The sequence below is a fragment of the Thunnus maccoyii genome, chromosome 6 (assembly GCF_910596095.1).
Source record: "Thunnus maccoyii chromosome 6, fThuMac1.1, whole genome shotgun sequence".
NCBI lineage: Eukaryota > Metazoa > Chordata > Actinopteri > Scombriformes > Scombridae > Thunnus > Thunnus maccoyii.
Genome location: NC_056538.1, coordinates 25550016 through 25561386, shown reverse-complemented (window position 1 = coordinate 25561386; position 11371 = coordinate 25550016). Strand labels below are relative to the sequence as shown.

Genomic DNA, 11371 nt, shown 5'->3' with positions numbered 1-11371 from the left:
AAGCCATATTTAACAAATGTAAGTTTTATTTGTATTGTTACATAAGTGTACAGAACACCAAAGTACAGTACATTGCAAAGGCAGTAGTATTTACAAGGCGAGAGGCTACACCAACAGTTCTTCTGGGAAGCTTTACAAATATGTAGCTATCTCTTTCTCTCTAGATGCAACTCAAATCGTAAGTTCATAAAAATACAATCTTATGAGTCTGAGTAAAGCCCCCATTGGACTATGTACAATTATTCATTTAAAATATTTGTTTGTTCATAAACATTATTACTACAGTTTATAATACATAGAATTTGCAAGCTTGGCAGATTTAACAGATGAAACAAAATATTTGTTTAGTCTGATAAAAGCATGTTTTTCTCTTGAAAATAATATAAATAATTTGTCTATTTGCTAAAAGCTGCACAGTCAAAAGATACAGTAAGATGTTTTAAGTAACAGATAACCCACACAGCAACAATGAATGTAGGTTTGGGAGACATTACAGTAGATTTGCAGCATGTCAAAGTAGTTAAATGTGAACAATTTATATAAATCAGTATCCATAATTCCATCTACAGTATGATGGTCGTCAGGTTTAAATCACACACTCGAACTCACATACAACACACACACACACACACACGCGCACACAAACACAGACACACACACACACAAAAGGACCCACTACTTTAACCAAATAATGAAGCCTCCCTTTTTCTGTACTAACAATGTTTGTTTTCCAATGCTATGATATTCAAATACATTCTTTCAGGAGGATACAGTAAAAGTCTTCCACTTCCGTGAAGGATTGCACATTTTCCCTTGACAATTAAAACAACATAACTGAATCATTTAGCTTTGGTATGTCATTTGTTAAATGTGAAAGTTGTTGACCTCAGTAGCAAGTGGTCGCTTTGTGACATCTATTATTAGTGCAATAAAAGCCTACGTTTCTTTGCAATAGCAACTTCTCTGATCTCTCTAAAAAACAACAGTATTGCTGCACGTCTGAAGATCATATTTTATGACATTCTGATGTACTCTGAGCAAGACGAGAAAGGGAGGCTTTGTTATTCCCGGGTGAGAGCTTGTAAACCACTGAGATGATAGCAGCAACCCCAGACAGGACCAGAGGCTAGGCTTAGGACAAGGTATTGAGCAGGGACAGGTGTCACACACTGCCAGTCTTCCATCAAAGAGTTGAGCCTGAAAGCCTGGAGTCTGGGAGGAAAGCTGTGATGGCTCGGTAGCCCTGGGCTCGCCGGATCATGTCCCGAATCTCTCCGTTAAGTTCCATTAACTTGACAGAGATTTCTGTCAGGTCCTGCTTTGAGCCCACCAGAGCAAAAGTTCCTGTCTGACCCAAGGTTTGATGTCTGAAGTAGATGTTCAGCAAGGTCTGGACCTCATCTTCAGATTGGCTTCCAAAGATGTCATTAGGCCACATTGTTCTGCAATTAAAATCAGGTATTGTTTGACTGAGGGCAACAGTTGACAGCATACAATCCAAATAAACAATGAAACAAGCCTTTCGCTTTTCTCACCTGCACTCACGAATATGGCGGACAGCTGTCGCAAACTCGTTGTTCTTCAAACCCTCGAGAATGGCTTGCACAGCGGCCTCAGAGGAGCTGAAGGTGGGCTCAGAGCAGAAGCTCTCAGGGGCAGAAATCTCATCATTTGTCACTGAGGCTGCTGCTACTCTCAGGTTGGTCTTCAACTCATTGAGCTCTCTGGACATATTTGTCAGCTAAAAGGTTGAGAGGGATTAATATTATTAAACAGGGACATGGATTAGACAGTGGGTATGATGGAACAAAGACAAAAGCATGGTGTACTCACCTCGGGAATAGAGCTTATTGCATGGACCTGTTCAATCAGTTTACAGTAGGACTGAAAAAGCAGCAATAGCTGAAAGTGGAGTTTGTAGAGTCTTTGACAGAGCTCCAGTTGCTGAAAAGAGAGAAAAAAATGGTTAAAATTAGCACATTTCTTTTCATTGCTAGTTTTCTCTTGCTAGGTTTTACTATACTTTATTACATGTTTTTAGTGTTCTGCTTTTAGGTGGATAATAAGCTCACATACAACTACTGTGCAACAACTTCTAAATAGATGTAAAACCTGCAGCAGCTATTTAAAGACAATTCAAAACAACAAAGAGAAACAAGCCTCATCCAACTTACAGCCAGAGATTCCATTTGCTACAAAGCAAGCATGTTACAGGACAGAAAAGAAGTAAGGAAAACAGAGAATCAAAGGAAGGGCATGCAATTCCTTATTTTTCATTTTAAAATAGGTGAGAGGTATTAACAGAGGCCATTTTATTGACATGCACAGAGGAAGAAGAGTGAGGGTTGATGCAAGTGTGTAAATTAGAACTTAAAGAAGGGATAGTATTCACCATGTTTTAATCAAAATGCTGAGTGAAAAAAAGCAAGCAAATTAACATTTTTGCCTGTTTATTAGCACAAATGCACTCACTTTAATGGGAGTCTCTTGACAACCTATATTATCACATCCTACTTGCTCTTAATTGCCAGGTTGTAACAACAAACGTTTCCTTTTTCCTGTCCTTTCAATATCAAGTGAGTGTAATTGTTTACTGATAGATTAAATGCAACTTAAGAGAATTTGCTCCCATGCCCAGCAGAGCCAAAAATGATCACAATGGACAATTGAATGAGATAATCAAAGTGACGTGCGGCAACTCAAGGTTGTCAGAAACTTGACATAGTGTTAGGAAATTAGAGGTAACACTCACAGAGCTACAGTATCACAGAGTAATCGCAATGCAAAAGATACAGTATGAAAGATCAGTTTAAATTGAATCTTTAGTACTTTCAGTCATTTTTGTAACAAAAATGTGACAAAAATACAGCCTTTTTGTGTTTCTGCACACACTGTCTGAATGCATTAGCTAAGCCCTACAAAATACCATCCAGCATTCTACATTATCCTTTGAGTGACAGCATGTCAGTGTTAATGCTCAAATTCCAAACAAATTAACATTTTACCTTTTCCTCATGCTCTGCTGGTTGACATGTTATCACGGTGCCCCCAGGACTCCTGGGAAAGGTGGCCTTACAGTTGCTCAACCACTGTGGGTAAAAGAGAAGAGACATAATCACTACAACTCACTAACAACAAACAAAAAAACAGGTGCCATTCAGACTTTAAGGCACAATGTTTGATCTCCTTACGGTGAGAACTGCATCTTTTCTGTTGTTGTAAGTATCAAGATACTCTTGAAGTTCCAACACACTGAATTTCATTTTTTCCAGGAGTCCACAAGACATAATCTGTGAAAAGAAAGTTTTGTTCAATTTGTTCAACTGCCACTAATATGTCATACAGTTAAAAAAGTATTACAAACTGAAAAATGTTGGGTAACTCACTGTGTCTGCGTCAATAAATAGTGTTGGACACTCTGAGCATGATGTCAGCATTTGAGAAGACCTCAAAAACTTTGAACCTAATCCTCTAAGGCCATCACCGAGGTAACTCACAGCATCACAAGTCAGGGAACAAAATTTGGTCTGGATACTCTGCAAAGCAAGAAACAGGCTGGCTGTGATACTGTGTGAGTCACTCCTACATCATTTAAAGTACTTAAATTCAGTCATTACTTCAATTTTTTCCTGAAATTCTCCCCTGTCACATTTGGTCAGTGGTAGTAGTAGTAGACCACATCTAGTTGATGAATCTCGGAAGATTTTCAAGCTGAAAGCGGCTACAGAGTGACTTCTTTGTAATTAATCAGACCTCTTCTGAAAGGAAGCCTCTTTTTCCAAAGGTTAATCACTTAAATAGCTAATCCTGTTACCCTTTCAGTTTAATTATTGGGTTTGAAAAGGCACACTGTTAATAGAATTTATGTGTAGCGTGGCTACAAGGTAATGCTATAATACCTGAAATAATGAAGAAAACACATGGAAAGTGTAGACTACACAGGCTCCATCTGAGTCAGACACAAGCTGGTTGATGTGAGTTCGCCAAGCCTCTTCTGCATCATCGCAAACTGTCGGCTGGAAAGCTGCGAGGATGGCGGAGAAGAAGGGTGATGGTGGCGGGGAAGCACGGGACACGTCGAGCGTGTCGTCCCTCTCCTCCTCGGCAAGACTGAGCGGACAAAATTAAATTAATGCAACTTAATTTACTTATTGAGTCATGTTATCTTTTTCAGCTACCTGGTTGTGAGAAAAGTTGTGAGCATGTACCTGGGTAAGCAGCTGTCAAGGTCCAGTTCTCCTTTGTAATCACCTTGAACCATGTCCAGGGTCAAACTGTCACCACAGTGAAATTCAGAGGGAAGTTCATTGATGCAGAGAGACACGTCGTCTTCATGGACATTTGTATCTTCATCTTCTTGTGAAGACTCATTCTGAGAGAAAGCAAGCGAGACACATGCCTTCTCAACATTTGGCAAAAATAACTAAAGTCATGAACAAATAGTGATGCAGCATGCAGTAAAGGTTATTATTAACTGAAATTAGTTCCCTCTGTTATAATTAATTATTAAACAGATAATTTGGATACACTAACCTTGCCTTGGGACCCTATGGACACTCCTTGTGCTGTTTTCTTTTATTTGGTAAATTTAGTGTGCGTAAATTGTGCCAATTAAATAGATCATAAAATAATTTAAATTGGCCAGCATTGTGGCCCTGCACACTTTTGGGACAGGCAATGTGTAAACCTTTCTTGACTTCCCACATGCCAAGAGTTTTTAGTTGTTGCTTAGAGCCACCCACACAGAAGAAATAGGTATACACATTGCCTTAAACGGACAGACACAGAAAGAAAAAAGACCTTTTTACTATTGCTGACTATGACCCCCTAAAATCCCAGGACAATCTCTGCCACAATTAAGTAAGGCACAAACTACTCCAAAGCGTTATGATTTGCCTGCTTGCAGTTTTTAGTTCATTCATTTTTAGCATGCAATTACTGAAGTGTCTAGAAATGACTGACTCATGCTCTATTTTGAAGAGAGGAAATGTAGAAAAGTCACAGCGCCACAAAATAATATTTAACATAGACTGAACCCAAAGCACATAAAACATCCAACACATTTCACAAAAGAGGTTGCAAGAGAATAGCTCCTATTTGGCAAAATTAGTAAAAAACTCAAGTATAGAATTGCGATAGGAATTAGTAGTTCCCAGTATCTCAGACACTCTGAAGCCCTTATTCACCCGCTGCTTCGAGTCCTCTGGCAGTTGGGCCTCGAAGCTAGGATTTTTGGTGTTCAGCGGAGTTGAATCAGCTGAAGTTGTATTACAAAAGGCGGAGGGAGAGTCCATACTATTGATCTCTGCTGTTGGAGAGAGGCTGACAATCTGCAAAGAGACAAAGTCAAACGTGTGATCTTCTCTAAATAGTACATGTGCCATTTTTCAACAAAGATTAAAGCTTTTTTTGGAAAATCGAAAGAAACAACGACCGAAGACACTGGATTGAAACTGACTGTAACACTGTGAAATCTCCAACATTCCTGAGCTGCCTGTAAGCACTGACAGTGGTAGAGTGGTAGACAAATCAGGAACAAGAGAGGAGTGGTGTGACAGCTGCGTGGACACATCGGCTTGGCATCTGCTACTACAGTTTCCACAAAACTCTGCTTCTACTGTATGATGATCTTTAGTCATGGAATACCAGAAGGATGATGCAATAGATGATGCCAAAGTTTAAAGTCTCGCTAATGGCCCTTGAACACAGAATCTTTGATTACAGTACAATATGAGATATTTTGTGTGCATTGTGCAACAATTAAAGCAACCTCAGGGTGGCACAAGAGGAAAGCTTATTGAGTGTCCAAGGTGGAAAGAGTTTGTAACATTTCTTGTTAGGACTAAAATAAGGCTAATTTTCTGCTCTCTACAACAGCTAAGTTCTTCATTTCTAACAGCACAGATTTAGTATAAAGGAAAAGACTGGAAGGTTTCACTAGGTTTTCCTTGCGTTATAACTTAAATTTACCAGCATATAAACAAAGATGAACTTACAAGCTGTGAGTGGGAGAGTATCTGGCTGGCAGTGAGTGAATCCTCCTCAGACGACTCGTCTGAGTCTTCATGGGTGATCTTGCTGAGGCTGGGCATGCTGATGGACAGCTGGCTCTCCTCCAGGGCCTGCAGGTCACTCCGGTCCAGACTGTCCATGGAGCGTCTACGCACACCCCAGTTAAAGTTATCCATGGTCTCTCCCTGTAATAGAGACCAGCCTTTAGTTATCAAGCACCAAGAAGCACAGCATGACCTCCTCTCAAACACAAACACATGCACACACATATACTGTATACACACATTCACACAACCATGCAGTGCACGTTCAAAGAGGGGAAGTCTCTGGGTGAGTTTTTTCTCATAGCAACAAATGGAAGGAATACTGGAGCTTGACGTAGTGTCATGAACACTTCAGTGTATCCTCACATGGAAAGTTTCTTCAAATACTTGATCAAAGTGGCCAAGATGCTGGTGAAGCTGGCAGAAAAGTTTAGGTTTGAGAATACCCTGATATAGTCAGACTTTAAATATTTACAGGTTTTCATCCCTTTAGTCTAACTGTTTAAGATGCAGAGTGACTTTTCATCTGGACATGACTCTGGAGATGTCGGCCAACTTCCACATTCCCCCGAAGCTCCACATCAACAGATCAAACAAGGGAGATTTCCTGTGGTGATTAGCTTGATACCTACCACTGATGGAAAGCAAAAGCTTTGACATTTGCCTGCTTAGGTAAAGCATTAAAATATTTTTGCTTCCTTTAAAAGTAAACCATACTTCAATCAAAAAAACAGTTAAATGTGGTCAGAAATTTTTCCTCACACATGAAACTATCAAACTGTCTGTGGTGCACTTTTGTTGACCACGGCAGTTGTTTTAGTTTTCTGTCAGTGTGATTTTTTTGCAGCACAAGGAAAAAAAGAGGACACTATGTTCCAGGGTACAAAATTTTCTATCTTTAGATACACTGAGTACTAAAAGTGATACCCTTATTCATTATAAGGGATGCTAAATTTAACCAGTTAAATAAACAACAATATTACTGCTTTAACAATGTGAACAACAATGTGTATATCATCAGAATAAAGCCTAATCCTAATCCTAGAAGGGATGTTTCATGTATACATGCCTTTCACTGGAAACAATTAGTCCAACGTGATGTCAAAAATACGTTATACATACTGTGTTCCTAATGCATCAAACTGAGTGAATATCTCTCTAACTCTACATGAACACTGCAGAATCTTTACTGTATATTACATTGCATACGCATTCATGTGCTACCCCTTGCCATCGGGGTAGAAGTTTACAAAATAATCTACAGTATACAAGCAAACACTCATTTAAAGAACACAGCAAGAAGAATTGTAGCATGACTAAACTTACCTGTAGCTCCTAGATAGCGCACACAGAAAAAACAGAAAAAAGAAACCCCATTACACAGAGCAGGTAGAACCAAAACAGTTTTAAGATTGCTCTTTGCTGAAATATACATCTGCGTGCTAATGTCTGTCTGTCTTGCTTTACCAGTATTTTAAAACCGTGAACTCACCTCTCCATCTTCAAGCTCTACATCCAGGAAGTCAAAGTCCCTGAAGACTCTGAACTGCTGCTCTGAGGTGGTGTCATCCATGTTGTCGGGGTCCCGGGTCCCATCGTCGGAGGACACCAGGCTAGGCTGATGCTCCATGAGGTCCAGCTCTCCACAACTGGAGAAAATCACCTACACAGAGAAAAAAACCGACAATAATTAAAAGGGCTTACTGGCTGTTCTTGAATGCATGATACTGAAGGGTTGAAATTCAATGCACTGCTAAAATGTAGTGTATCTTACCGAAGGATTCTTTGTTAGCCCCACTTCTTGTCCACACAAAGATAACACATTCACCAGTTTCTCTCGTGTTCTTTTCTGCAAGAGGGAAAGAGAAAATGGAAATATTTTTAATTCAATTTGGATGTCATATATTGAATTATTGCAATCATGAAAAAATGCAATCTCACTTGAACCACATCGTAGTTTGAATGTGTCAAAAGCAAACTCAATTGCTCGTCATTACGAGACACAAGACACGAAGAAGTGATTTAATACACAGACTAGATGTCCTCATATTGATCAAATCGTAACTGTTTCATATTTTCACCCCTCGCAAGGAAATTTAAGAAGTGTTTACCTGTGAGGACTGAGGCCTCTTCCAGCTGACTGGCACCAGGACGTTGTTAGAGGTGGATCCGGAGGAGGTAGAGGAGGTGCTGCGGGTCACTGTTGTGGTTCTGCTTTTCCCATCTTGGCCTGGAGAGCCCTGCAGGTCATCATAACGCCGACCAATCACTGGTGTCTAACAGCATGGACACAAACAAATTGATATGTGCAGACAGAAAACCTTGATGAGTCAGGGAAAGTTTGAAGAAGAGAAGTCCCTTTCTCCTTAGCCGATCCATAACACAGGCTTCATGGCAGTTCCTTCTCCTTCTGTACTTTGACAGTTCCAGGATGATGGTATCTGGTAACTTGGCATTGATTTGTTATCAAAGTTCACAGTTTCTGTTCCATTTCACATTCTGAAAGTGTGAAGGATTTGAGGAAAACAAGACCTACATTTCTTCTGCTTCTTCCCTCAGTCTAAAAATATCTTGGTATTTTAAGAAATATCAGTGGTTTGTCCAGTGTGTCTCAATGTTAAATACACACACTGTTGGCTATTCACTAGAGCTCACTGATTCACTTACAAAAGACGGCAGCAAAGAGCTGACATCATTTCCTGCCATTCATGAACTACACAAATAGCTCCCTGTTCAGTTCCCACACGCACACCCCTCTGTATCTTTGACATCACTTTCATGCACTGCACTGCTTGGCTAATTGTGTTTACCTTTCCAGCTCTCAAGCTAATCTCAAGGGGTTGGGTCAAAAAGAAATATCAACATTAAGGAAAGGGAAGAAATGTTTCCTTTCCAAAAAGCTCAAAAAGATTCCACATAACCTCAACAAGCACCACACCCTAGAAAATACAGGAAAAAATACAGGGGCAAACATACTAGCATTAAGCTTTCCACATGTTAAAACAAAGAACTTTTACACAAGATTCTTGAAAAAAAGTTACTTTTGCACAAGTAATGTCATAGTAAAAAGAAAGTCAAAGAAATAGTCTCTAACCTCAGATATGTCAAAGTGGAAATCCAGTGTTTTCCCAGGCAAGGCCTTGGAGGACCGGTCCCAAACACGACTGATGTCCTCATAGAAGAGGTCACTTTGTGGGGATGAAGGCTGCACCAAACTGGCCGATCGAGAAACCACCAGCTTCAGAATATTTAGTGCTTCCCTCCAATGGACAGTCTATACACAGTGCAGACATACACACAGCAATTCACCCATACACGCAGACAAAAACCAACACAACCACATGTTTAGAAAGAGACGACCACAAAAGTCCTTTTGTGTGTTTTAATGTAGTTCTATTTTTAGAGACAGAGGTGTTCTGGCAGATGCCCTACAGTGGGGAAGCGAAAGGAAAATGGATTCAGTAGGAGAATAAGCAGAGGCCCTGCTTGCAGCAGACTGTTTATAGTTTGGGTGTGTCTACAAATTTACTGCGCTGAACACAAGACAGCTTTTTTTCCCCTGTGAACATTTTCAAAAGGAACAGGCAATACAAGACTCTTACTCAGACCCTAATGCCTAAAAATTTCCACTGATCACATCAGATCTGGGTGATGCAAATGTTTTTACTTTCCAGGCATATATATCTCAGATCATAGACATATCTTACAAACATTGACTGCCATTAACTATGAATCAATATTGGGACAGGGAAAACAGTCACTGCATGATCAAATTAATTATGTAAAGTAGAACACTCCCATTTTAACTCACCTGGACAAATTTCTCAATTGTCTTGAGCACCTCCATGTTGAAGGGTTTGGCTTGAATTCCACTCAGGTCCATGTGACTCAGGAGGCTGTAGATGATTTGTAAAAGGGTCTGCTGCATAGTGGGGAGACCCTTCTCCAACAGCTGTTACAAAATAATTACATTTATTTAGCAACACTTGAGAAACTAAGATATTACTGGACAACAACATGACTGTGCAAAGCAAATATATGACCAGCTGATAGCATGGCTGCACAAACCTCTGCCATGTAAGTGACCAGGCTGAGAGTGATATCCGAGAAGGCTTCGTGAAGATATCGACACACTACATTTACCCAGGAGAAGCAGTCTCGTGTGTAGGAGTGTGTTTTATACAGAGTCATTACATGAGCGAGGTTGGAGAGCTTGGCGTTCTTCTCCTCAAGGCAAACCTACACACAAGAAGTATATCAGCTAAACACATAACGTTATCTGCCAAAAAAATGAGTACAGACATATGTTAATAGAGCCAAACCTGGGCTATCCTCTCAGCAACATCTTGACAGAAGTGCGTGGGGCCATCAAAGTTCTGCACGAGATGTGGGAGCAGGCAGAGAACATTCAAAGGAAATCCTGATGGACGAAACAGACATATTAATTCAATATTTTATGTTTCACATGAAAATATTCCCTTTGAAAAATCACTTTGTAGAATGCTCACTGCCATGTACGTTGTGTTATGTGGATCCAGGATAAGAGCTATTTTATGAGCCAGGCTGATGGTGGTTCTGAATTTTTAGGTGCTTTGCCATGAAAATTGTAAAATGTAACAATATTGGCACAATATAGTGTATTAGTTAACAGCAATATAAAATCTAAAAAATATCAGCATTCATTATTATCAGTTTTAGACCTGTCTACCTATGAAGCCCTACATTGTACCTTTAGCTTGTGAAGTGTCCACCACAGGCACTCGTGACACAGGTGTGAGTTGCCAGAAGAGCTGAAGTGTGAGGTCAGTTGTGGACATGGAGGTGAAGCCTTTCAGCAGCAGCTGCTGGAGCCCAGTGAAGCTGCTCCATTTCAGCTGGCTCTGCAGTTTCTCCAGCTTCTCCCTGTTCTCCTGTTTGTCCAGCGACAAGTGGCTCAGCAGCTTATTCAACAGTCTCAAAGACATCTGATACTCAAACTCAAAGTCTGACTCCATCAGTGACACCGCCACCCAGAAGATGGTGGCTAGCAGGTTGCTGGGATGGTTGATGTTGGTTGGGTCGGTGATGTTGTCTTTAGATGAGGATGTGCTGCGGGTTTTGGCTAACAAAGCCTGCTGCTCACAGGCTTGGATACGGTCCAGTGTGGCACTGCGAGGTGGATCGGACCACCTGTCCGCCTCCCCAAACTTCTTGGGGACAGAGGAGCTTCTCTGATGTCGGCTCCTCTCTTCCCTTCTGAGGTTGAGCTGTCCTGTGCTTTTCCTGTTGGACATCAGCTTGAAACTGGTGAGGAAATCTGGAGATGATGCTCTGGG

The 11371-nt window shown here is 40.6% G+C and overlaps 1 protein-coding gene across 2 annotated transcripts in view; it reads right to left on the bottom strand.

Moving 5' to 3' along the window:
- Positions 1 to 8: 8 nt before the first annotated feature.
- Positions 9 to 11371, bottom strand: part of frya (furry homolog a (Drosophila)) — a 48023-nt gene continuing 36660 nt past the window's right edge. Inside the window, exons 44-62 of one of the 2 annotated variants that reach the window (XM_042414354.1) lie at positions 10786 to 11366; positions 10379 to 10476; positions 10125 to 10295; positions 9868 to 10008; positions 9151 to 9330; positions 8168 to 8332; positions 7831 to 7905; positions 7549 to 7719; positions 7383 to 7391; positions 5997 to 6197; positions 5187 to 5330; positions 4209 to 4372; positions 3900 to 4110; positions 3387 to 3536; positions 3192 to 3290; positions 3006 to 3089; positions 1834 to 1944; positions 1536 to 1741; positions 9 to 1442 (exon numbers count right to left, since the gene is read on the bottom strand). In XM_042414354.1, coding sequence (XP_042270288.1) covers positions 1184 to 1442; positions 1536 to 1741; positions 1834 to 1944; positions 3006 to 3089; positions 3192 to 3290; positions 3387 to 3536; positions 3900 to 4110; positions 4209 to 4372; positions 5187 to 5330; positions 5997 to 6197; positions 7383 to 7391; positions 7549 to 7719; positions 7831 to 7905; positions 8168 to 8332; positions 9151 to 9330; positions 9868 to 10008; positions 10125 to 10295; positions 10379 to 10476; positions 10786 to 11366 — 3220 coding nt within the window. In that variant the 3' untranslated portion in view covers positions 9 to 1183. The remainder of the gene's footprint in view (positions 1443 to 1535; positions 1742 to 1833; positions 1945 to 3005; positions 3090 to 3191; positions 3291 to 3386; positions 3537 to 3899; positions 4111 to 4208; positions 4373 to 5186; positions 5331 to 5996; positions 6198 to 7382; positions 7392 to 7548; positions 7720 to 7830; positions 7906 to 8167; positions 8333 to 9150; positions 9331 to 9867; positions 10009 to 10124; positions 10296 to 10378; positions 10477 to 10785; positions 11367 to 11371) is intronic. The other variant, XM_042414355.1, reaches the window with a different exon arrangement.